This window comes from Acartia tonsa, chromosome 1, assembly GCF_053477335.1.
Source record: "Acartia tonsa isolate MP-2025a chromosome 1, ASM5347733v1, whole genome shotgun sequence".
In the NCBI taxonomy this organism is placed as follows: Eukaryota; Metazoa; Arthropoda; class Copepoda; order Calanoida; family Acartiidae; genus Acartia; species Acartia tonsa.
Window position 1 is genome coordinate 51,621,845 of NC_137260.1, and position 27,345 is coordinate 51,649,189.

Genomic DNA, 27,345 nt, shown 5'->3' on the forward strand with positions numbered 1-27,345 from the left:
TTTCCCTTGTCAGCTGTCCTTACCTGGCTAAGCTAGCTCACAAAGTGTTTTTAGGAAAACATCCTGAAAAGAAATATTTTTTGCCTCGCTTTCTGATTTTAAAATAAGGCCAATTTTGTGTGTGTAATGATAGGTGGGGGGGTGTATTTGTGCGTGCGTGTGTCTGTGTATTTGTGTGCGTTTTTTTTAGTGTGTTTGTGTGTGTATTTTGTGGAAAGCCTGGATGTCCTGGTCCAGTATAACTGACACAGTCACAACTCAGCGCCTGCCCGGATAAATTACACAGGGGCACCACCTCCCCTCCTACCCACCCTGCGCATCATATAGGATATCTTAGTCATAAAAAATAAAACAAACCTCTAAAATGGTCAAATGAAATGGTGAAAAATGAAGTTGGATGTGAGAAGTAAAGATGTGACAATTTTTAGGTTTGTATTTTTACATTTGTGATTTTAAAGTGATTTTATAAGTTTAAGATTATTCAAACAAGGACTTTGAAAAAAAGTGAACTAAAAACAAAACAACTATTTGTTACTTTTCCTTTTACACAAAAAGTTGCTTAAAGAAGTATCTTTTTTTATTAGTATAATTTTAAACGCTTCAATTTTTATAAAAACTTATTTTGATTAAAAATAATTGTAAATAAGGATATGGCATTACCAAGGAGGAAAGGTTCATTTGGTACCCAAAGTTGTATATATTCTCTTAGTCTTTTGCTGAAAAACTTTGGGAGCTATGAAGATAGATGTACAATAAATGCCTTTAGATTAGAACAATTGTTTCATTCTGTTAGTAAACAGCAATAATATTGGAAAGGTCTAACATTTTGTAGATTCTCTAAAATAGCTTTTAAAAGTATTAATTACTCAGACATTTCTAATGTTCTTTAGAATGTAAAATTGCCCAGCAAAAAAACGATTAATATCTTTCTTCTCTGAAAGCTTATATAATAAGTGTAAAAATTATATTTAGCTAATAACATCTTTTAAGAGCAGAATTAATATTGATTATTTTTCAGAGAATTTGAAGTTTAACCAGTCTTACACTGTAAAATTAAAAACAAAATTAATAAGTCGCAATATGAAACCAGTTTGGTTGCCAAATGGATTGCAATATTAGAAACAGTTTTAGACATCCAGTGAATTAAATTTCCCTGCGACTTACATATGACTGACACACATCGCCGAGTCATCGGATGGGCCCATTTCATATAAAAACTTCGCTATCAATACTTGATAAAGATATACAATTTAAATAATTAAATGTAAATATGTCTAAAAATATAAATTTGTCTCTCTATTTTTATACTAAAGTAACAGGATGTTTGTCTGTCTGTGTGTCTGTCTGTGTGTCTGTACCGAAGGATCTCGCTAACCGCTGAACCGATCGGGTTCTCCTTAACAGGGTAGCTTCTCATAAGTCCCGGGAAGGTTTATAACTTTTTTCTTGGGGGGTGGGACACCCCCAACCCCCCCAAAAATGAAAATACTTCCCCCCCCAAAAAAAAAAAAATTTCCACCCCCCAAATATTTGTTAAAATTTTTCTTTTAAAATTTAAGATAAGAAATTGGGTTATCAAATTCGACTCCCCCCTCCTCAAGTGCCCCTAGAGGCCTCTAGGGGCGTAGCCGCTAGTAATAAATAAATGAGTAAATAAGTCTCAAAATAAGTGAAATATACTATTATGTAATACAAATATTGAATATACATATATTTACATATGTTCTCTCTGTTTCTGTTTATTGAATCTCAGCATGAGAGAAAGTGTGAGAGCGCACACCTCTCCAAAATTATTTCAAGATTTAACAAAAAGAATGAAAAAATACCTGCTTCTAACTATGCAGATTAGAGGCTTTGTACCTAGCCTCTAAGGGCTTCATCTTAGGGTGGGGGTAACACTATGTCCCTACATTTATAAATATTTCGGATCACAAATTCATCAACAGCATAGACATCTACACCATTTTTTTATGGTCATTTCACCGTCAGGGGAGTGTTCCACCTAAATTATCCTTAACCCTTATTATTAACAAAGGCCTATTTCTAGAAAAGCAGGTCTCAATCTTTCTGAGGTGACTGAGATTCTATGCTTTATGCCTGCAAACATTGACTTGTTCAGTATCATCCAAATTTTGTAATAAAAAAGTAAAATGTAGGGGGGATGGGTGCTGTCGACTTCGTTTTACACTCCCCTTCTGCACTTTAATAACTTTAAACAACTTGCTTTTCTCCAAAAATATCTTATCCTTTTTTGTGATCTTTGATTCTCTTTTTGTTTGTGGCTAGGTGTGAGATCTTTATCTACATATACAACACAATCATTCTCTCATCTTTTGTTTTTAAAGATATTAGATAAACAAATTTCTGTTTTTCTTTCACAGTTAATATGCTTTTCTTACTGTCAATCATTTCACTTTTTATTTAACTAATTGATTTTTTTTCTAAATAATAAAAGTCAGAGTTTAACATGGCTGTTTGTGTAAATATTAAACTAACAGAACACCTTCAAAGGGATATACTTGGTTTATACCATTTAAATACAACAATATAATATTTTACATTTAATATAGTTTTGATGTATTTTACATGAATTTTATTTTTATTATGTAAATTTAATGCTTTGCTAAAGTCTAGACTACATTAATAATATTATATAATGTTTTGATAAACCAAAATCTTTAATAACTTGTGTTTATCCAATGAGATCTAATGATGAAAATTTACTTGTTTGCAAATGAACTGATTTCCAAGGAAACTTAATCTTTAGTAATTCTATATTTCCAGTAATTGTCAGGGATCTCAAGAGTTGAGATAAGAGGATAAAAATTAAGTTACTCCTAATTTTAATAAACAAAATCACCCTTTAAGTAAACAGATTATTGCGAGAACTATACCTCCCAAAGTTTAAATCTTAACAAATTAAAGGAAGTCTTTAAACTTAGGGGGGCATTATCATTGTTGTTCAAACTCAATCTTTATTTTGATTTTAATATTTAAAAAAGCTTTAAAATTCAAAAAAATCTCCCTATAATTTAAATCTAGCAATGGAAGTATTTTGTTCATCATAATTGGTGTAAGATTGATTCATTGCCAATCATCATATAACTACATCTCTTACAATTTAATAAAGCTGTATGGTTGTTTAAAACCTGTTGCATCAATACATAGAGCTCTCTCTATTTCATTGTATATTTATAAGTAAAGAGAGAGAGAAAGAGAGAGAGAGAAAATATTGAATAAAGAAAAATGCACTTGAGTCACATGATATTCCATGTGGCAGCTTTACAAAAATATTTCTCTTTCTTACAGAATATTTTCCCTTTTATTCCTATAACCCTTTTCTCTCTCTCTCTCCTTCTCTCTCTCTTTCGTTCCTCTCTCTCTTTTCTCTCTCAAAGGCTAACATCCTCTTCTGTTGAAGATTTAAGCTCATGTAGAAACACGCTAGAATTATAGAATATCATTCTTTAATAGTTTTCAATAAATCTAATATTTTTATCCTTACTAAAAATAAACTTTTAAGAAAACAAGAATAATACAAATCCAAAGCTGACTGAATATTATAAAACTTATACAAATGTATAAACCATATGTCATTGACTGAATTAATGAAACTATAATTATATAGCAGTTAGAGAATATTGAAAAACATTTTCCTATCTACTTTCCTATATATAATAATATCACAAAAAAAATATATAATAAAAAGATGTTACATATAAATAAAACTGACATTTTATCTAAATAAAAGTTTAGAACTACAAAAAAAGAAATTTGGGAATATCTTAAATTCCAAAAATGCATAAAATAAGATTAAAAGTTTTATATCTACATACATCAGCAACTTTTTTACTATTTTTAAAGATTTTTAAGAAAAACTTTATTATAAGAAAAATTATATAGGTATTATTTATTGCATATTCCCTAAAAAGCAAAGCAATTTATAACGGTTAGCGAATTCTTTAGCTTCCTCCGCGCAGATAGACGGACAGACATCATTCAACTTTATAATAGATTTAAAGTTATCTTTAAATAAAGTATTCTACACTTATATTATCCTTACATAGTAGGATGTTTGTCTATGTGTGTATGTAGCATCGAAGCTAACCACTGAACCTATATGGTTCTCCTTTACAGTGGAGCTACTCATTTCTTTATTATCTTGGGGGAGGGTACCAACCACTAAAGAGAAATCGCTCTAAAAAAATGCATTATTATCTAAAAAGTAAAATGTCAACTTCAACTCCCCCCCCCCCCCTTTCTCACTTCTCTCGAGTGCCACTAAAGGCCTCTAGATATGTTAGCGCACAAAAGTTTCACGGGCATTATTTTTCAAAATATTAAAAGATTTATTTTCTTTCAGGCTAGAGGTAAAGTTCCAGGAAAAGAAATAGAAGATAAAGTGACAACAAGAACAAAACTAGACATAGACTGTAAAGTGAATAAAAAATGAAGATGAAATATTTCATAATTGCATTTTGTTTCCTTGTCTCTATATCTGCAGATCTACCACCTAACATCAAATTTGGTAAGTTCAATAAATCTTACTTTCATATTCAAATCAATAGTTATTTGTTATATTTCAGAACAAGGGCGAGTGCGTCCAATAGTAGCTAAGCTGTTCTAAACTATAAGCAAAATATATAAAGCAAACATTTGAGAAAGTTAGAGGATACATGGAAGGAATTCATTAATATAAAAAAGAAGATATATGCTTATAATATACATATATATCTCTCAATACGGAAAAAAGAGTAAATAATAAAAATAAGATAAATTGGTTGCTAGGACCGTCTAGGGAAAAGGGATACCTACCTATCCTACCATGTTATGCGGTTAACACATATTTATGTCAAAGAATCGCCTTTCCCGCCTTTTAAGTGCCGAACAGCACATATCTATAAACTGCGTTATATTAAAGGTTTAATTCTTTTTTAGCTGCACTATTCAATGAAGAAAGTAAATCCCTAGAAACTGCATTTGAACAAGCAATATCCATGCTTAGAACTGATAGATCTATACTTACAAGGTATAATTATTAATTATTTGAACAAGTAATGTCTATGCTTAGAACTGATAGATCTATACTTACAAGGTATAATTATTAATTATTTGAACAAGTAATATCATTATCCATGCTTTGAAATTAAGTTGCCTCTATAGCGTTATTGATGGACGGACGGCTTGTTTGAGTCAACGAATACATGCACATTGGCCAGATGAATCTTTTAAAATGAATTTTCAGATCTAGTGCAGTTCACGGTGAAATGTTTCCGGTAACGCTCGTTTCAAAAGAGTCTTTTTCGCATTTATGTGCACTGCGAGATAAAAGTGCATCATTAAGAAATTATTATTTCAGATTATTTGTAGGCCTTCTTCAAAGTTACGTTCAACCGTTTGGCCATTAGCAGCCAACTAAATAATCATGTATAACTCAAAATGTTCCAAATGAACTTTTGGAGCTTCTGTATCAAAATCCTCTTGTTTGTAGATCGCGTGTCTCCTCTGAAATAGTGACCTATCCCGGGGACGACAGCTTCAAGGCGAGTAAGAAGCTGTGCGAGGTGGTGAGGTCCGGGGTGGCCGCCATCTTTGGACCCACCACAGAAACTGTTGCTAGTCATGTTGAGGTAGTTTAATTGTTATATTTTTTAAAAACAGGGGAAGGGATGTTTCAATTAGCACTTTGATGGAGAGCAACTATAAAGTAGCTGTGTTACATCTTGAATCTAATTACAGTTTAAATGTTTCCCTAAAATTATTAAAATATTTTGAAAACAGCTTAAACATTATTGTAGAACGATTTTAACCCTAATTATTTCGCCTTATCTATAATAGCACTTCTTAATAGTACGAAGTACATTATAAATCAGGGATCTAAAGGGATAAGACAATATTCAATTTTAAAAAATTTGAGCCAAAGAATAAGATAACCGGATTATAATACTGAGTATCAGTGTAATTTAAGAATATTCTTCAAAGAAGAACGATGTCTGTCTGTCAGTCCGACTAGAGTTCTGCAAATTAGGAAATGTTCCTTTCTGTTCTTACCTTGCTTCTAGGTATTTTTTGGAGGGGGGAGGGGGAGTCCACAACTCTCCCGAATCCCTTTAAAACATGGAAGGCAAATTCTCTGCAATGTATTAATTTAACTACATGCTGAATTTTTATAAAAAAAAAACATAGCTATCGGTTAGAAAACCCCAGTCTAGGCTAGGAGTGTATCCGCTAGCTATATGATTTAATGTTTATATTTAGTCTGTGTCAGAGGCACTTCACCTTCCATTCATGGAGACAAGATGGGATTATGCTGATGTTAGATCTCCTTTTAGGTAAACAACTATTTACAACATTTCAATTGTCGTCAGACACATAATTACTATAGGCAAGTTAAAGAAAAGCCACTTACCCCGCAAATATTTCTTTAATCATATTTTATCTTTAATAATTAGTTTCTATATCACCATCATAAAAGATAAAAGTTTTCTAATTTGTAAATGTGACAACCAAAATATAACAGACAACCAACCAGTGATTTAAGTTACTTTGTGTCTTTATTGTTAAAAGCTGAGACGTTTCCCAAGAACTCATTTTATTTCAATAAGAATATCTCTGTTATGATGTCGCACTAACCTTACTTAAAGATAATCTTAAATAATTACTTACATAAAACATACCTGTAGGATATCTATCTGTGGGTTTGTAACTGGACCAATTGGGCTCGCCTTATCTGTAAATCTTCATATTAATCTCCTGGTGGATTTTTTACATCTATGGCTGTCTAACCCACATCATCCTAAACAAGATACAGACTTAAATAATTTTAAAAACATATTTTTTTCAGCATCAATGTGCACCCACATCCTGCCTACCTAGGAAGAGCCTTTGCAGATTTCGTTAAAGGGGTAAGTAGTCATTTTTAGAATGCTTTTTTGCAGTGTTTGCCCAGTAAAAAAGCAACTTGGTCATACAGAAAACTTTCTACTGTTTGTGTCATTTAATTTTTCTTTTAGGATTAGGCAACAAAGAATTTAACTACAAACATTATACGCTCATTGTTAAAAAAAAAAAAAAACTGGAAGAAAAATACACATAAACTCATTAGCCTAGATATCTTGTTGTTTTCAAATGTCTCTTGAAGTTAGCGATAAGTTTAGCAGGTTATTTACAACACAAGGAGGACAATATTCATAGAAGCTTAGCAGAAAAAATACAATTTATTAATTTAAACTACATTGATATGAATGCCATAAACGCCCAAGAAATTATTGTATAGAATGTTTTAAATGCATAGAATGATTCTATCATGTCGAATTTGTTTCTTAAAATAGTTAGAAACTATTTGGTATAGACTTGCATGTCAGATAATTGAAATATGACTTGTTTTTAATGAAAAGTTTATTATTGATTGGGCAACCTAAATGAAAAAAAGCTTCTCTTTCAGCTAAGAAAAGCCTTGTCGATGCTTTGTTTTAATGCAATGAAGGAAACATTAGTGTGACTAGAAGCCAGGGAGGATGATGATTAAAGTCCCTCCACAGATTATGACGTCATACGATAGAATAGCCAATAAGAGGCGAGCATAAATTTTACTATGGGTTAATTACAGTATATACTGGCCTATCATTTGCTATTCTATCGTATGACGTAATAATCTGTGGAGGGACTTTAATCATCTTCGCCAGGGAGAAAAGACACATTGGGCTGGAAATTATATTTTCCCCAAAGTTTCTTTATACGTACATAAGCTTAAAAACTTTTATTGGGTTGTACAAAGTAGCAGCAGTGTCAAAACTTTGTTAAAAAATAAATTAATTCTAAAGAAGGGGTAATTTTGCTTATCATAATTTGGTTTACAATTGCCTATCGTCTTACCCCTTAATATCCCTGGTGGAGGATGCTGTAAGTACTGGTGCAAAAAATGGGGACGAATTTCAAATTGATTTGACGGGGCTGGTTTTTTTACGTCACAAGTGAAGAGAAAATCCCATCTATTTTCTAGGGGGTTTCTTTCCCCCTTCCCTTTTCTTTCCCTTCACTTGTGACGTAAAAAAATCAGCCCCGTCAAATCAATTTGAAATTCGTCCCCATTTTTTGCACCAATACTTACAGCATCCTGGTGGAGCATAATTTCCTATCCGTGGCATGTAATTAACTAGAAATATGAACATGGACACAAATATTTGCTTGACAACCTATTTAAAATACAAATGCAATTTCTTTGTTAACAATGAGTTAGTACATTAAAATTAATTAAGCATACTTTGCAATATTTTTTTAAACAGGGTGCGTTTACTCAAAGGTATCCAATCATAATTTTACTTACTTAATTCAGTTTTTAAATAAAAAGACAACTTTCCTTTTAAATAAGGATTCTTTAATGCTGTTTAACTCAATATATATTGTTTTAACTAGCGGCCACGACCCTAGAGGCCTCTAGGGGCACTTGGGGCGGGGGGAGTTGAATTTGATAACGATTTTTTTATTTTATATTTAACAAGAAAATTTTTTTTTGGAGGCTTTCTCTTGGGAGGGTGATGGTACTCTTCCCAAAAATAGTGATAAACCTTTCCGGGACCTATGAGAGGCTGCCCTATTAAGGAGAACCCGATCGGTTCAGTGGTTAGCGAGATCCTTACTAATGATTACTTATGATTGCATGTTTAAGGTTGGTTGGAAGTCATTTGTAATCTTGTATGAAACAGAAGAAGGTCTCGTAAGGTTACAGGTAAAGTTTTTATTTTATTTTTATTTATTTGAAGTATGCTTATTAATTTATCATTGTTTGGTTTGGCAAATTGGTTTACTACCCTCCAAATATAACCATTGCTAGTGTATTTAGTACCAGCGTTATTGTATTCTGGAAGAATAAGGGAGGACAAGACATGCATGATCTAATCTTCCCTAAAAAGAACAACCAAATTAGAACAGCCATTGTTGTCAAACCTCGCCCCCTACCCCAACCTTATTTTTTTGATAAATTTTAAAATAGGGGTTAGTTTTTCTCTGTGACCTAACCCTTTGGGACTGCCTAATATCCAATATAACCTAAATTAGGCTAAGGTAGAACGCACAAAAAAAAACTATATTCCTTATCTATATTTTGTTTTAATATGAAGGAGAAAAGAAGTTTCGTTGTGATTCACTTAAAGGGAAACTGTTTAAAAATCTTTGTTACCTAGGAGCTGCTAAAATTGCCAAAAACTTTTGCTGATGTTAAAATCACCATACGCCAGTTGACACCCTACACAGACGACTTTAGACCTCTTCTAAAAGAAATCAAGAAGTCAGAGGAGACAAAGATTGTTTTGGACTGCGAGTTTGATAAGATTGAAATGATTTTACAGTAAGTAATTAAATCTATTTATCAAAATAATATTTAATTATAAAATTAATTATCTGTAATAACACAAAAATTTGTTCATACATAGTTCTGAAAATTAATTAAGAAATATTACTAAATACAACTTTTGCACCTGATGGCATTGATTTAAAAAAAATTTATTTGAAAATTCAAAAGCAGCAAATAGTGCCTAATAAAAATGACGTCATCAAATACAAACATTTTACAATTGGTCAATATAAATATGTATATAACTGGCCTATGATTGGTCCTTTGTATTGTATGAAGTCATTTTTTTTATTATGCACTATTTGTTTTTTTTTTTTATCAATATCCTTATTATACTAAATTTAAAGAGTAGTATTGTTAGCATTTTCAGTAGCAAAGCCAAACCAAAACTGATCTGTCTGTCATTCTGCTATTCCTTTTGTCTGTATACTGCGCTCTATTCGGTTCTCTCTACTCATATAAACACACCGAAAAGGTAGGACTGAATCTCATAATTCTCTCTTACTTTCTTATCTCGGACTAACTTATATATCTATCTATCTCTAAATCAATGTGTTGAATCATATGTTTAAACTGTAAAATTTTGTAATGAATTACTTTGTTTAGGCAAGCTAAAGAGATTGAGATGGTAACTGACTACCATAGCTATATGTTGACTAGTCTGGATCCTGATAAGATTGACATCACTCCATTCACTGAGATAAATGTTAATATCACAGGTATAACAAGCTGTAATGAAAATAGTAGTTATGCTACTCTATACGATGGGTATATCCGTTCGTCAGTCAATCTGCCCATATAGTACATAATAAACTCTATTATTTAATCAATGGCATGTATCATGAAGAAACTTTGTATGTTAAGTTCTAATGCAACTTTTCATGGTACTTTCTTAATTAGAAAAATTTTGGCCCTTTTCCAATAATTCTATTTTTATGACAGACAGAAATAAACTCCTTTTTTATTAAAAAAATAGTTTTATTCATCCTAATGCTATAAAAAGTTAAGATTTTCTGGTAGATCTTCTTATTTTTGTGACGCATTTTGAATTAATTTTTTTAAAGAATTTTGAAATTTTCACTTCTTTTGAATTTGTTTCTTAATATTTCTTTTGTTGGGAAACGTTGAATACATCTTTAGAATCAAAATCATTCGTGTTTTAATTAAATTTATTCAGAACTGTATTGATGAATTTTTTTTTTATGTATTTTTTTATTACCTACCCTTTATTAAATTTATCTTGAGAATAACATGAAAATTCTGTACAAAATATTTTTATTTAAATTCATTGTACGGAGTGAGCCTTTTTAGTAGCGAAGCTACTCTATAATTGTTCGTGTCTGCCTATAATGACAGCCTTCTCAGATATTTAAATAAAGTGTAGATAATTTACCTCTCTTTCTGGCATTTTCATCATTTTGGTAAAATAATCCTTTGTCCCTGGAGTCACATTATTTTCGCTATTCACCGCATAACTTTCTTTTTACCCTTTTTTGGGGAATAGTCCCTTTCGTGGCAACGCCCCTTAAGGGGCGATTCTTCGTATTTTTAAAATGGCTTTTAATAGGTTATTTTAGGTTAGGTTATATTGGGTTAATTTATTGTTAGGCAATTGGCCCCGCAGGGTTAGAGCCCCCGCAGGGGCTAGAAATAGGAGAAAAGCTATTGTGAAGAAAACGAAGAATCGCCCCTTATGGAGCGTTGCCACGAAAAAGACATTGCCCCTTTTTTTCTCTTTTCTCTTATTTTTCTCTTCTTTCTCTTTTTTCTCTTTCTTTCTCTCTTTCTCTTTATGTATGCCATTATTTAAATCTTATAATATCAAACAGATTCGCTACCATTGGATGTAATCGTCCTTGTTTGAAACTTAATTTTAAAACTAGTGGAAGAAAGTCTTCTTTGGATGTCAAGATTAAAAAAAATTTCATTACTGTTTAAAATTTTTATTGTTGTCCAGGATTTCGGATGGTCGCAGATGATTCTCCCCAAGTTAAGCATTATCTTAAGGTACAATTATTCACTAAAAACATAAATTAATCAACGATATCTATAATACAAAGTAGAACGATGTCTGTTTGTCTGTCCGTCTGTCTGTCCGTCTGTCCCTAAAGATCTCGGTAACCAATGAACCGATCGGATTCTACTCTTCAGGGTATATACCTATTGGTCCTGTGGTGGTTTTAAGCTATTTTCTTGGATGGTGGGACACCCCCAACCCTTCTAAAAATGAAAAAATCCCCCTCCCCCAATTTTTTTCTTCTATTATTTAAAATTAGTGGTGGAGTGGGGGCTTCTTACCAGGTACTTAATTTTTTTTTCATTAATTACCTTTTTGGGCAAAGCCCCTAGAGGATAGGGGCGAAGCCGCTAGTTTTTGTATAATGTACATGTAAACTTTGACCCGATGAATTTGTTTAGGATTTTCCCAACAAAGGTCGTGGAAAAGACCACGCTTTGTTTTCCTCCAACGCCCTGATGTACGATGCCGTGTGGACGTATGCCAAGGCCCTGAATGACCTGGACTCTCTGCAGTCCCTGGGAATCCAGCCATTGAACTGTCAGGAACCAACTCCTTGGGTGGATGGAGATAATATTCTCAGCTATCTCAGGCACTCTATTGTACTCTTTTCTACTATATGTATTAGTTGGAATCACAAGAAAGTAATGCAACCTATCTTTAGTAGATAAAGGAATCATCTCTTTGAAGAATACGAATAAAAAAGTTAATTTCTTTACATTTTTTGCTTAAAACAAACATCTGTTTATACTCGGGGCTAACAAAACTGGAAAGCTGTCTATAATACGATGTCTATAATAAATAACTATTCTGGTCATAGTGTTCTTTCATATTTTTCTTTTCTACAAAATTAGTTAATCAGAATTAAATTAATTAGTTTGGGTAAATTAATCAATTCTGTTTTATTCTTTTATCTTTTTGAAAATACAAGGCCTTTCAACAGTGGCGTGCGAACCGAAGGGGGCATTTGGGGCAATCCCCCCCCCCCCTATCGACCAAAACGCCCATCCCCCCTGGAGGCACTTTGATTTAGGGGGGGGGGGGCAAAATTTTACAAAATCTTCAAAATGCCCCCCCCCCCCCCCCACCTAGACAAAGTGCTTCGCACGCCACTGCCTTTTAATAATTATATTTTAGATAGCCTGATATCTAGTTGCCGAATGTGTACGCAGTTTCCTGAGTGTTTCCCCATCCTAGCTCAATATTTACTACTAGCTAAAAAAGCTTCAAACTTTAAAAAAAATATCAAAATTTGAAAAATTCAAATTTATAATGTATAAATCGTTTATACATTCAAATTTAGATTTTTTGAGGGAAGTTTGAAGATTTTTAGCTAGTAGTAAATATTGAGCTAGGATGAGGAAACACTCAGGAAACTGCGTACACATTCGGCAACTAATTCGGAGGTCATCATATTTTACTATAGTGAACAAGTACAATATTGTTTACAGGGAGGTGAATCATGTTGGTTTGACTGGAGAAATTAAATTTGATGATGATGGATACAGGCACAAATATTTATCAAATAATGATTATTTTATATTTATATTTGTAAAATTTGGGCAATCAAAAAAATTTTATCAAAGTTTTTTAAAAAGTAATTGCAAGAATGGAATGCTTTTCAAAGTTAAATGTTTTGTGTTGCAGGACTGATTTCCAACTGGAATTATTAGAAAAAATGAGGTAGGTACTTTAATTTTAAAAAATTAGAGGATATTGCATTATGGAGTTCTGCTGCTATGGTCATTTATACTCTTTGTAATAATAACTATATCAAGACAACGTAAAAAGATAACAGGTATATAATTATACAGTCCTGCTGCTATAGTCGATTGAACTCTTTGTAATAATAATTATACCTAGACACCGTATGAAGAAGACAGGTATATGGAGCCCAGGTGCTGGTGTTAACTATACCCTGACTGCTACAGAGATTGAGGGTCATATGATTGAGAAGCTTCAAAACAAGACTCTTAGAGTAACCACTGGATTGGTAAGAATATGCAAATTTATTTTTTATTGTTTATTTAGCTTATATTAAATATTTAAAATATATAAACTTTGAAAAGAATAGAATAGAATATCATAATTCAAACCATGTGTCTATTGAGGCAAATTATTTATTTGTATAACAAATGTTTTGTTAAGGTCGAACCGTTTGTAATTGAAAGAATTTTTGAGTACCCTGTATCTCAAGAGGCTAAAGAGAGGATGTCTTTCGAGGAAAGATATGAAGGATTTGCTGTAGATTTAATTAAGGTAATTTGATTTGAAGATTTTATTCATTCTACAAAAATAAAGTCTTATTGATATGAATATTTATATATCACAAATATAGGCCCTGTCCAAAGAAGTTAAATTCAAGTACAAGTTCCAGCTGGAGCCGACTAACACCAACGGTGGCTTCAAGAACGGCAAGTGGACCGGTATGATTGGTGAGCTGAGGTCTCAGATGGCTGACTTGGCGTGTATTGATATGTCTGTGACATCCATCAGACAGTCTGCTGTAGACTTTACTATGCCCTTCATGAATACAGGTACACATTAAAAGTAACACTTATTCGAATATCATTCTTCTGCTAACCTAAAAAGCTTCTTTAGGGGCCTAAAAATACATGTACAAAATTGTATCTCTCTATCTCTACTGGCTAACTAGTGCCAGAAACAGTAGCACGGCCAAAGATATGACATCCAAAAAATCTTTTTATCAAAGTCTACTCTACAACTAGCGCCAGTCGGTTTTCTAAAAAAATCGCTGAAAATCGTGAAAAAAAGAAATTGTCAGCGTTAGTCTCGGTTCAATGACAAATACTTTTGACACAACATTCTTAATGGCATTTTCTGAACACAGTAAAAGTGTCTGACTGATTATGACGTAACAAAAACAATTAGCAAATGAGCGGCCTTTATTGACCAAAAGTAAAATTTATAGTGGCCTCTCATTGGCTAATTTTTTTTTGTTACGTCAGTCAGACACTTTTACTGTGTTCGCATTTTCTAATAAAAATTACCTAAATTCATCTTTCAATCCATTCTCCTTTGAATTTAAATTTTTTTTTGTGAAAAAGCAGTTTTTGAAATCCCGTTATTTTTTTAAAATTTCAAATTTACTGTCTGATATATTACATGATATTAGGAATCTTCAATAAATTTTGTAATGTTAGGTATTGGTATCCTGTACAAAAAGAAGAAGCCACCTGCACCCAATCTATTCTCCTTCCTCTCCCCCTTGTCTCTGGATGTGTGGATCTACATGACCACAGCCTACCTCGGGGTCTCCATCCTTATGTTCCTGTTGGCCAGGTAGGGTGGTGTGACCCCAATAAACCTTACTCTTCATTTCTAAATTTAAAAAAAAATCAAAAATTTATATCAATATATCTTTTATTTCAGTGAAACATTAATTAAAAATGTTGTTAAAATTATTTATAGAACAAATTAATCATTTTTATATTCGAAAGCAGCAGACAGGATAGAATTGAAGAGAATGGTATAAAACATATTTACAGAGTGTCTCAAAAAGAAATTCATGTCGGTTTTTAAAAAAATTATGTTTAATATCTAAGAATATTTTTTTAGATCATTTGAGCCTATTTGTCTTAGATTTTGTCAAATTGAATTGTATTTTTAAAATACGTTGAGTATTTCAAGCTTTATGATGAATCTTTCATGAGAAATTTGAAAAACTGAGAAATTCTTTTTGAGACACTCTGTATGGTAAATCGCATGATACCCTATTGCACTTTAAACATCACCTTCCAGAACTGTAAGTCTATTGTGATTAAAAACTGTCACATACATTTACCAATTATTATTTAAGTGAATATAATATTTTTAAAAGATATCAAAACTTATATTAAATTTTCAATTTTTTATCATTTTTGATTCCTATTAGGCTAATTGAGGAAACTTCTAGAAAGGCTAAAACCAATGTCAAATTTGAAGGGATTGTTTCTAGAAGGGCATTTAACAATGTTATGTTCCAAGCTGTTAAAAAAAAAGGAAAACTAAACATTTTAAAAGTTTTTTTTGCAAGTCTTAAAAACAAGTACATATAGGCATTAAACAGCAAACTAAAAATAAAGAATTTAACAAATGCACTTCGTGTAACAATCTATTTCATTTCTTTCCATTAAGATTTAAGAAAACTATCTCATGTCTCATAGTCATTTTGTTAAACTCAATGCCCATTCATTATTTACTTTTTGAAGCCAAAACTTTGTAGAATATAGGTATTATTATAATGGGTGTAATAATTGTTTACGGGTGTAATATTTCTAGAGTTAGCCCATATGAGTGGGAAGAGAGTGCGGATGGTACAGAGAGAACTAATTCATATAATATATCCAATGCTCTTTGGTTTGGCATCGGTTCGTTCCTGTGCCAGGGCTGTGATATCCTGCCGAAGTGAGTGATGGTCAACTATATCCACCAACCATAGTCTGGCATTCTCTACTTTACATTTAAACAGAGAAGCCCCCCCCCCCCCTCTACCCTCCCCCTGGCTCAACACCCCTTGACAATGCTTCTTCTTATTATTATTATTATAATAACTATTACTATTTATATCTAGACCTAGTTGATCCCGGTGTACTGTCAATACACAAATCCAATCTCATTCAATTTGCCAAAAACAAAATGTTAAAAATATATCAACCAAATTTATTTGCTATTGAAATTGGTACTAAAATAATTTTTAAACCTTTAACACAAATTGAACTTAACCAATTTTTGTAGCAAATTTAACTTTTTATTTATTTTATTGAAGAATGAGATTGGAACTAGAATATTTTCTACTAACCAATAGAAAACACAAGCAGTGATTTTTTAACTTTAATTAAAGTAGATATTAAAATATATAATTTTAAAAGAATGAATAATTTTTGTGACAGTGTCTACACTAAGTTCACTGTTTGTAATGGTTGTCTCTAGTACACAGTGTATGAACCGTACACTGGGATGATAAAACCAGTCTTGTGGAGATAAAAAAAAAACACATTCATAACCACTCAACCCTTCTTTTTCCTTTCTTTAAAAAGCTTAACACATCCAAAATTACCTCTAAACACATTTTTGAGCCAAGATTTCCCAGAATAAAGTGCAATATAGGACTGTAGAATATATGAATTAAGTACCTAAATATTAATATTTGTAAAATTAAAATATAAGAACATAAAATTTCTCTCTCTCTCTCACTCTATTATTCTGCATCTGCACTACTCCAAGGCACTCAACACAGCAGTGTTCTGGCGCGTTATTTCAGTCACTGGCCAAGTTATTGTGGTGGTTAGGTCGTGAATAAGCGTGTCTGTGGTACACCTGTATATTTCAGACTGACCCCTTACGAGTGGGAGAATCCGCACCCCTGCGTCGATGAGCCAGAAGAACTTGAGAATGAGTTGACCCTGCATAACTGCTTCTGGCATAATTGGGGCAGTCTCATGCAGCAAGGCTCGGATATTGCCCCCAAGTATGTAATCACAATTATAATTGACAACAGAGAAAGAAATATTATAAATATAGATTTATATAAAGATATTTTTTCTCTATAAACACCCAACTATACACAGGGGACACAATGAAAAAAAAATAGTAATCCCTTTTTTTTAAATTTGATAATTCCAAATTAAAAGATATTCACCCTTTATCCTTATAGCTAGATCCTAAAAACATTGATTTGATTAAACCTTTCCAATATAGGACATTACACTTTTCTTGTTAAAAGAAATACTTATTAAAACTTAAAAATATTGTTTTGGCATGACATAAAGAAAACAGAACACTTTGAAAGAGTTGAATTTTATTTGAATACATTAAAATAAAATTAAAAACACTTTTAGTTTTAATGATAATAACTACAATTACCAAATGGAATTCTGGAGGCTAATCTTTGCATGACCGTAGTAGCTGCCAGCCGCCAACAACAGCCCTCTTCAATTGTCACAGGAAAGCTTTATTTCTGCCTTTTGAGTTGCTGGGATTTTTGGAGCTCTATTGTGCATGGTTTAGTTTGGCCATAATGAATTCTTTTTTCTAAGATAAAAAGAAGGTTTTATAAAAAAAATACTTTTATAAAAAAGGTCAATCAATCAATAATTCCTTTCCTTACATTCCTTAAATTAATTATTATTCCTAATTAAAGACATTTAATTCTTAGAGATAAAAAAAAATGCATTGTCTCCTGTGTATTCAACCTAATTGGGCATTAGAATGATGTGTAGTGACAAATTTGATAACTTAACCTTTAATTACTCCATATATATCTGTGTTTGTATGGACTGCAGGAGTACCCCTACACTACAACTTGATATGTGTGTATGTATGTACCCCTGCAGTCTATACATGAAACCTTGCTATGCAAACCAGCGATGTGTTCCATTAGGTAGCAACCTAGATATTCTTCTTTACTTAAACATATTTTCTTGATTCTGGTCAATAATTTGATTATCCTCAACATTCTAATGCCCTGCAGCCCCCCTCCAACCTGAAGTTTGTGTACACCCTGACATATCTAACCATTATGCACACACCCTTCATGCTTGTACTTGTTCTTGTTTTTATATGTGTTCATGTGTGTGTGTTGTGTATGTGTTATTTTGTGATACATGCCTAGCCTAGACCTTGTACATTGAAGGGGCTCGAACCTGCGCTAAGTGCCAGTGCTAGAGGGCTTTAAGCATCTGCCATGTTCATCCATCTTTCCAGCTGCAAGGTTAGGTTTGTGTACTCACAGAATCACATTGTCAAACACACTCATACTTACACATACACTTTTCAAGAATTGGCAATGAAAGGAAATGTGTGTTAGCCATGGATAAATATGTTCTTGGGTTATACAATTATAATGATTGGAGGTTGGTTGTAGAACAGGTTGGTAATGTTGGGTGTCTTTAACTTTTTTTCTCTCCTCCTTCCACTGATATTTTCTTCTGCAAACAAGAGTAAATATGCATTGGCTAAACAGAAAAAAATGCTGATATACTTTTTTGAACACATCCACCCATCCTAATCCTATCCTGCCAGTAGTAGTTAATTCTTGAGAGTGAGTTCTCATCTTGTATGTGTAGATCATATTTAGATATTTATTATTCTTTATTAATATATTTGTGCATCTTTCTATCTTCAAAATGATATCTGTACCTGGCCTGGCCTATCTAATATGCATATGTGTTCTTTTTTCCTAGTTGGACTAATGTGCATATATTATCTATTTAGCATCTTTAGTTTCTATTTCATTCTACCAGTTTTTTAAAAATTCTTTTATTTCAATATGATTGTCCAAGCTATTCTGTAAACACAATAATCAATATTAGATTTACTTTTTAAATTTTAAACTATTCTTAATTTGGAAAATTAATTGTTATGAGTTTTGCTGTTTTATCTCTAAATAAGAACATTAGGTCTTTAAGTACCTTAATTAACTAAATTGTTTCTAACAGTGTGAGGCTAGGTTAGCCAAAACGCGATTAGGTAGAAATTTATTTCATTGAAATATTTCCACATAAAAATTTTACGATGGTTCTCTGAATTATGTGTTTTTATTTTAAACTATTTTAATGGTTGCTGTTTATATTCTGCTGACAAAAACACTATATCTGTACAGGACAGCAATTTGCGAACTTTTACATGTCCCACAATTTTTTGCCTATTAGGTGAATATATCACCAGCTCTCCACCTTTTGCTAAGCTGTCATTTGCTTCTATCCTTACCTCCTAAATTGTCCTGCTGTCCTGTTCTGTTGCAATTTTTTTAACATTCCTAAAAAATCATTTGTCCAAGCCTCTAATTGAAAAAGATCTCTGCAAAAAAAAAATATTTTGTCCTTAAGACTATACGTCAAGATAGAGAAACAAAATAAAGGCTTTGAAAAAATTTTCACTAAAAAGTATATTTATTTTAAAATATTTCTTTAAGTTTAAATGCCTATTAAAAATGAATATTTGTATTTGTATGCTTAGAATAAGCTTGACTTAATACTTGGCTACCTGCCAAAAGTTTGGCCTCCCTAATATTTTTTATTCAATATTACATCTTCCCCTTCCCCCCTAATTTTGCCTAAGGGCGGTCAACCGTCCCTAGGACTTTTTTTCCTTTTCATACAAAGATAATTTATACATAATCTTTTACATCTTGACGTAGTTAATGAAAATTGTAGCCAGATTTTTGCATGATAAGTTCTACTATGACAATTTTCTAATATTTTTAAAAGTTTAAAGATTTCAAGTATAATTTCGACCAATTTTCTTTATCATTACTACTCAATAAATAAACCAATAGTGCATGAAGTATTTTGTTGTATTAGGTACATAAATACTTTTTGGGTTATTTTTAAGAACGTAAATTTAGATTTGCACGTAATTTTTTATTTAATTTGTACTGAGCTAGGAAATTTTAGGCTCGCATAATGACTGTCCGTTTATTTTTAAACTTCAAAAATTACAATCTCTGAAACAAGGCTGGGTTTTAGTAAATCCCTGCTCCCCCCTGAAATAAATGTTTGTTACTCCCTTGTTTCTTTGTAAATGCATCATTTGTATAGATAAGTTTTTTTTTGAGTTCCCCCTTTATAAAATTAGATAAATAGTATTGATAACAATTATAAAAGGCAAAAATGTAATTTTTGAAGCTTTCTTAACAATAATCAATTAATAACAATTGTACATAGCTGTAGTGCGCTTGTTCCTCCCCTAGCTTATTGCTTAATTAGTATGTACATAGTTTAATATTCTATTTTCAGGCATTTGTTATTTATAAGGTTTTCAATATATTATCATCGTGTTTTAGTCTGTTTGAAAAATATGCAAATGGTTTCCTAAAAAATTTAAATATTATGGTATATATAATATATATTTCGTGTTCAAGGGCATACTCATGATATTTGCTGATGGGAAAGGATTTGATAGACAAAATTTTCCCACCTATGGAATATGGAATACCAGTGGGGGGGTATATTATTTAACAATTTAATTTTTGTTTTTTTTTACTTATGCAACCCCTCCCAATTTTATTTCCAATAACAATTTCTTCAAGTAATGTAGATTTATTAAAAAAATTTAGTATTATCCTAATGCAATATTTTGAAACACTTTAAAGTAAATAAAATTACCTATTTTTGTATATTGATTACCTTATATAAATGCCATGTAAATAGTCTGATAGTCATAATAGTTTGTTTTAACGTTTGTGGTAAAATGCACATTTAAATCCAGATTTATAGAACAAATATGATGTAACATGCCTGGACTATAATGCAATTTTCATTTATAGAAAAGAGGGAATTTAAAAGCCTTCGACCTTTAAATAAAATTAATATAAGAAAAAATCCGCAAGAGAGAAAACAAAACTGCAGCTATTTTAAAAACTTTTTGAATGAAAAACTAATTTCTATTCAAAAGAAAGTCATTTACTTTTTAGGAAACTATAAGCCTTAATAAAGTGTGCTTTTTTACCCCATGTGTTAAAACTCAAAAGAAATACTCCAAGATCAAACCTTAATTAACATAATAACCGCTAAATTTGCTAATAAAATAATTCATCTTGGGTATAAAAATAATAATAGGCAATCAACTGTTTCAACTGTTTAAATTTTAAACATTTTAAAATCTATTGAAACTCTGTAAAATTTATGGCCAAATTTTGTGTTCTCCAAGTGGAAACTAAATCTTGACTTGATATTTTAGCATATTAGTCTAGGAAAAATTTAAATTGGAAAAATGAGCTAAATTCACAATATTATCTTTGCTTCTCCTCCCATACTGTCATTTTTTTACAATTTTAATTTATGGATAGGAATTGGATGTAAAATAAATATCTAAATATATATTTTTAACTAACTAACAAAATAATTTTGCATAATAAAAAGTATCTAGAGATATTATAGTTGTGTGGCAAAAGAATAACATAGGACATTAGACATTTTTAGACATTACATTGACTAAATAAACTAGAAGATTTTCTCTTTTGATCGCTTTTCTCTTTTAACTGTTCATTCACAGATTGCTACTGCTGTGCTACTTATGACAAACTTAGATTTGTTTATATATTAAAATTACTTTGAATGATTATTCTTTTATCACACCTGAAGGTTTTTTTATAAATAGTATATTTGGCATGGTATTAAAAAGCAAGTAAAAACATCTATGAATGAATTGATTACTTTAAACTTAAATCAAATTTATTACACTTTTTAAAACTTAATAATTTTATTTATTTTCAACATCAAATTTTTGTACTAAAATGAAAAAAAGTCACAAATCTGTACTAAACTTAAAAAAAAACATTTAAAGGGTACATTTAGGTTATTCCAATTATCATCTTGAATAAATTTGAAATGATTTGTGCCTTTGCCAATAACTATTCATATATATATGTTTTTTAAAGCAAATTTTAGTTGACGAATACAGCTTTCTTTTTATTATTTAAAACTTGTTTTCTTTTAAACTGTGGCCTCAAAAATGGCCTTCTTTAATTAATATCTAATGTTTAAATTCTTATTGTAAACTAAAAAAGTTTGTGTGTGTTTTTTTAAACAAGTGAATTTCATTTCAACAATGTTCAATAATAATCTAATAAAATTATTAACTTAAATTGCAATTTTCACAGAAATATTGTTCAAATGATATTATTTCTATTTCTTAGTACTTATTATCAGGGCTCAGTAGCCGTGTGTCAGCCGCTTTTATGCGTCAGTGAAATCGTCATATCATAAATTTAAAAGTTAGCTGCTTGTCTAAATAGACAATCCATCTTTTTGGATTTTTTTTTACACACAATCAGGTTAAAGTTTGAGCCTTATACGCTGCTGAAGAACACAGTAATAGTGTCTGACTGATTATGACGTAACAAAAAAAATTAGCCAATGAGAGGCCATTATAAATTTTACCATTGGTCAATAACGGCCTCTCATTGGCTAATTTTTTTTTGTTACGTCATAATCAGTCAGACACTATTACTGTGTTCGCTGCTGAAACGCGGCTACCGAGCACTGCTTATTATGTATATTCTTAAATTCATGGATTATCTTTTAAAGATTGATCGAGATCTGAGCAAAACCTAAAATTATTTTTTGTTCATAAATGATATTTTATCAAGTGAAAAACAGGGGACCCTACAATATTTTTAGTTCCACATTACAATCTTAAATAATAGATACCTTTCATCTGTTAAAGATAACCTGACTATATCTAGGGATATTGGGATACAGAGAAAATCAAGTAATAATAAGTCAATAAAATTTACAACAATCTACCTAAAAACTCTTTAAAAATATTAGTTGAGGAAGATAAAGTATCTTCAACTAACCAATCCCTATATCCCTTCAAATTTATGTTATTAATTATTAATAAATCAAAATGAATTTTCGGATGCTGTGAGTATTGGTTTAAAAAATATGACGTAACAAAAAAAATTAGCCAATGAGAGGCCGTTATTGACCAATGGCGGCATGCGTAGTGGACTCTCATTGGCTAATTTTTTTTGTTACGTCATATTTTTTAAACCAATACTCACAGCATCGAATTTTCGTACAAAAATTTAAATACAAAAATGATACATAACTTACATTGAACCTAAATAATTTTATTCTTATTTTGCTAGAGCTATATCAACCCGAATGGTTGCTGGTATGTGGTGGTTCTTTACACTTATCATGATCTCTTCTTACACTGCTAATCTTGCTGGTAAATTTTATTTGGGTTTCTAGAATAGATTTATAGTATAGATGTATAACCAGACAACTACCTAGATCCATCTATTAAGTACCTTTTAGGTCTGCTAGCAAATTGCTTTCTGCTCTTTTGTAGTGACTTGGCTATGTTATTATTCCCGCCGCTATTAGTTGATTTTTAAAGACCCAATTGAAAGTCAGCACAGGTTCCTTGGTAATACGGCTATTTAACCCCTTTCCCCTATAGTGTTTTACATTAATGGTTTTAGAATGAATAAATCAAAAGCAAAGATATTTAGGAAAAAATATAAAATATTTTTCAACTTTTTAAATCTGTCTAACCTTATAAAAGTAGCTGGATGTCACAGTGTATCTTTTATGAAAGATCTTGAAAACCGTTGAACCAATGATACATTTCTAATTTACAGTGAAGCCTGGCAACAAACTTAAAGCATAAATAATTAAACATAATAATAATGCATCACTAAGTAAAAGAATGCACCAAAACAACTATATCTTGTTTTATATGATATATTTTTATTTTAGCTTTCTTGACTGCTGCAAAGATGGACAACCCCGTGAATTCTGCTGAAGATCTTGCTAAGCAGACAAAGATTAAATACGGAACTGGTTGCTGTGGCTCAACTGCTGCTTTCTTCAGGGTATATTATCAATACAAATTATTAAGGAAATAATGCAAAAAAAAGTTTGAATGACCTATAACATATAATTCTTTCTGATTGGTTTAGATAAATCATAAATTATAAACTGACAGATTTATTATTTATGAAATTTTATTGTTTAGGGATCAACTATTCCTACCTACCAGAAGCTTAATGCCTTCATGGAGTCTGCTAAGCCCAGTGTTTATACTTCGGTAAGCTATACAGTATTGATTGGATTCTTCCTTGTTTTAATTTGAAAGATCTAAAATAGAAATAGCTTTTATCCTGATATATTGTAAATGAAATCTTTATTTTTATGAGACAATTTTGGTTTTAAAGAAATAGATAATAGATTTTTTTTTAATTACGATACTAATCATTTCATTTGCTTATTTATTTGTTTATTAAGGGTAACTCCCAAGGTATTGACAGAGTGTTGAAGGAGGATGGTATGTACGCTTTCTTCATGGAGGCTGCCGCCATTGAGTACCACGTGGAGAGGAAGTGTGATCTGAAGCAGTTGGGTAAAAACTATTTTTGGTTCTTAGATTGAAGATTTGATAAATTATTGCAAATCTTGAAAACAAATTCATTTCTTATAAAAATCAAAGTCAATTTTTTTTAGGTGGACTCCTTGACAGTAAATCTTACAGTATTGCTCTTCCAAAGGGTAAAACATTGCTTTTTTGTTTGTTTTACATGAAAAATAACTCATATTTTAATTCATTTTTTTGTTTAGAATCTCCTTATCATCAAGCTATTTCTTCTGGAGTTCTTAGACTTCAAGAAAAAGGCGTTCTTCAGGTATAACAATAGATAGGGCTCGGCAATAGAAGAATTGGGATTGTTCAAGGCCATTTTCCTGTCTTTCCATGCCCCTTACAAATTAGAAGGAGGAGCAGCCTCAAGCATGCTTATATTTTATGATTTTAGGAGCTGAAAACTAAATGGTGGGAACATGAACGTGGAGGTGGATCTTGTAAGGTAACTATTTAGGCTAACCGTTAAAGAGTATTTATCTGAAATTCGGACACTCAATAAATAAATAGTATCACCACAATAAAATACATTAAAAAGTGACACGTTTTTAAAATATTTTTATCATTTTAGTCTGATGGAGGAGGAAATTCTTCTCAATTGAATTTAGCCAGCTTGGGTGGTGTCTTCATTGTGCTCATAGGTAAAATTTCGTCTATGTCATACATGGTATTATTGAGTAGCTTCACTGCGAAAAATATTTTTATATAATTAATAAAATTTTATTGGTATGTGATAAATTGTTACAGTAATCTTAATTTTTAGGTGGTATGATAATATCTATGATCATCGCTGTCATAGAATTTATTTGGAAACAAAGAAAACTTGCAGTGGATGAAAATGTAAGTATTTCAAAATATTTTAAACAGTGGCGTGCAGAGCAATACACCAGTGGGATGTGGAACCGCGAAAGGGTATAAAAAAGGAAGGCAGTTGTTCTAAATATCTTGTTGGCAACCCCCATCTTTTTCTCCCTTTACCTTTTGAGCACTTTCCTGCATTGCACTTTTAACAACAACAAAATATTAATTTTATAACTTAGTTAAGTAAAGGTTTCGTGAATATTTATAACAAATAAATTAATATGAATATATTAATTTTTTCCCTGTGATATTTCTTTGTGAAAATATATTTTCTATTTTAGGAATCTGTTTGGGCAGAAATGTGGGAAGAGTTTAAGTTTGCTGTTGACTTCAGGTAATATTTTTATTATAAATAACCAAATTTTATTTACTTAAATATTTTAAAACAAACTATACAAGATAAGTTAAGTTGGGTTATTTTGGGCACTGGATAATTCCACAGGTATAGGCCCAAACGCAGGGTTTAAGCAACGGGGAAAAAACGACCACTCCTCCTTATTTTCATTTTATTGTAATTTCAGGGAGGATTTTAGTGTTCTATTGGCACTTTTTAGAAAATCATTAAATTTTCTATTCATTATTAAAAATTGTATGTGCATGTAATTTTACTATTTCAGAGCTGGAGATACCAAGCCAATTAAGAAGCTTGGTTCCAGCAGAGCTGCATCCAAGTCTCTTCTCTCCAAACTATCAAAATCTAATGCAGAATCTCTTAATAAATATGGCATCATTAATGACGAGGTAATACACTTGTTTTGTATTTTTCTTGGAAACTAAAAATGATGAAAATTTACTTTAAAGTAATATCAGTTAATCTTTGAATATAAATTGTTCAAAAGGAAATAAATCTGTTTCTCTAGTCTGTTACAAGCCACGTGACAGAATGACGCCACAGACTATAGATATATTTACCAACGTACATATTAGATATCTTCTCATTTATATAAAAGTGACAGGATGTCTGTTTTTACCTTAAGATCTTGCCAGCCTTGGACTGACACGTTTCTCCTTTACAGTGAAGCTTCTTTAGGTCCAATTTAAAATTACAAAAAAAAAGAATAATACGCATCATAAAAAAGCATTATAGGACTAAAATGGATAGTGGAGGGTCAACTTACCAACACTCCTCCCAACTCCCCTTCCCTAAAGTTTCCGTAAGGCCTCTAGGGGCGTATCTGCAAGTAAGTAAATCTTAAAACATTTTTTTGTAGGATAAGAGTGTGAAAAGTCTGCGCAGCCTAAGAAGTAGAAAAGATTCCACCTACGCTTGTTTCAATGAAAATTATGGAGAAAAAGAATAAGCTATATCATATAATTAATGTTATGTTATTTTAGAAAAAAATCTATCCTTACCTCATAAAAATAATGTTCATAATATACATACTAAGTGTTACCATTATATATTAATTTTGCCTAAGACTCTTTGAATACAAAAACATATCAAAATTATAATTGAAAATGTTTAGAACTGTTAAATAAAAAATGAATAAATTTGTTACACATTCATTTATCTCATATATGAAGTATATTTAGTTGGTCCTAAAAAGGACCGATTGAGCCACAAACCGTCATTAACCACCAAATCCATACAGGGTACGTCCTTGCCTCTTCAGGGCATAGACAACATCCATAGCAGTGACAGTCTTCCTCTTGGCGTGTTCAGTGTAGGTGACAGCATCTCTGATCACATTCTCAAGGAAAACCTTAAGAACACCACGGGTCTCCTCGTAGATAAGTCCAGAGATACGTTTGACCCCACCACGACGAGCTAGACGCCTGATGGCGGGCTTGGTGATACCCTGGATATTATCTCTCAACACCTTCCTGTGGCGCTTGGCTCCTCCCTTGCCCAAGCCCTTGCCGCCTTTACCTCTGCCGGTCATCTTGATGATATGTTCTTTTGAAGAAGTTTAAAATTAAACTGAAATAAATGTTTTGATCATGATCATTTTATAGTCAGCTCACTTTAATCCATCAACTGAGCTATATAAATCGGTGTAGTAATAAAGTCAGGTAAAAACTAAAATAGGTGTAAAAGTTGATAAGATATTTGGTCTCAGAAAGGGATTGTTTTATATAAATAAAACAAGGATCAGAAATTCTATAATTAGCGAAGCACAGATAGTAATACTTTTAGTCTGTCATAGTGTGTTCTACAATGGAACCCGACAACTTCAAGACAACAACAGTTACATACTATTTACCTAAGTTATTATGAGAAAAATGTCCCTTAAATTCATTAATT

General features: G+C 31.5%; 2 protein-coding genes across 4 annotated transcripts; one reads left to right on the forward strand and one right to left on the reverse strand.

Annotated features, from left to right (window-relative positions):
• Nucleotides 1-221: 221 nt before the first annotated feature.
• On the forward strand, nucleotides 222-26,606 carry LOC145330860 (glutamate receptor ionotropic, kainate 2-like). 3 transcript variants are annotated; one of them, XM_080175533.1, is made up of 30 exons: nucleotides 222-428; nucleotides 4,364-4,528; nucleotides 4,939-5,029; nucleotides 5,492-5,630; nucleotides 6,259-6,332; nucleotides 6,845-6,905; nucleotides 8,669-8,728; nucleotides 9,183-9,346; nucleotides 9,959-10,071; nucleotides 11,310-11,359; nucleotides 11,771-11,961; nucleotides 12,821-12,877; nucleotides 13,017-13,052; nucleotides 13,233-13,362; nucleotides 13,518-13,628; nucleotides 13,708-13,906; nucleotides 14,534-14,672; nucleotides 15,651-15,776; nucleotides 22,966-23,048; nucleotides 23,582-23,697; nucleotides 23,841-23,912; nucleotides 24,110-24,224; nucleotides 24,326-24,370; nucleotides 24,440-24,504; nucleotides 24,634-24,684; nucleotides 24,811-24,880; nucleotides 25,003-25,079; nucleotides 25,382-25,434; nucleotides 25,718-25,841; nucleotides 26,312-26,606. In XM_080175533.1, exons 2-30 carry the CDS (start codon nucleotides 4,450-4,452, stop codon nucleotides 26,399-26,401), a joined length of 2,781 nt encoding a protein of 926 aa, XP_080031659.1. In that variant the 5' UTR covers nucleotides 222-428; nucleotides 4,364-4,449; the 3' UTR covers nucleotides 26,402-26,606. The 3 variants fall into 3 exon arrangements, with proteins under 3 accessions (XP_080031659.1, XP_080031651.1, XP_080031668.1); XM_080175525.1 differs by lacking the exon at nucleotides 15,651-15,776 and adding an exon at nucleotides 16,702-16,839; XM_080175542.1 differs by lacking the exons at nucleotides 222-428; nucleotides 4,364-4,528; nucleotides 4,939-5,029; nucleotides 15,651-15,776 and adding exons at nucleotides 5,051-5,095; nucleotides 16,702-16,839.
• Nucleotides 26,562-26,983, reverse strand: LOC145330881 (histone H4). The gene has a single exon (XM_080175554.1). The coding sequence runs from the start codon at nucleotides 26,981-26,983 to the stop codon at nucleotides 26,672-26,674; it is 312 nt and encodes a 103-aa protein (XP_080031680.1). The 3' UTR covers nucleotides 26,562-26,671.
• Nucleotides 26,984-27,345: the final 362 nt, after the last annotated feature.

What these genes read in the sequence shown, in the direction of transcription:
- LOC145330860 (XM_080175525.1), top strand. Translation starts at nt 4,450, where the DNA reads ATGAAGATGAAATATTTCATAATTGCATTTTGTTTCCTTGTCTCTATA. An exon ending in CTGTTGCTAGTCATGTTGAG is followed by an intron (nt 5,631 to 6,258) that starts GTAGTTTAATTG and finishes GTTTATATTTAG; the next exon opens with TCTGTGTCAGAGGCACTTCA. An exon ending in AGCCCAGTGTTTATACTTCG is followed by an intron (nt 23,913 to 24,109) that starts GTAAGCTATACA and finishes TTGTTTATTAAG; the next exon opens with GGTAACTCCCAAGGTATTGA.
- LOC145330881 (XM_080175554.1), bottom strand. Translation starts at nt 26,983, where the DNA reads ATGACCGGCAGAGGTAAAGGCGGCAAGGGCTTGGGCAAGGGAGGAGCC.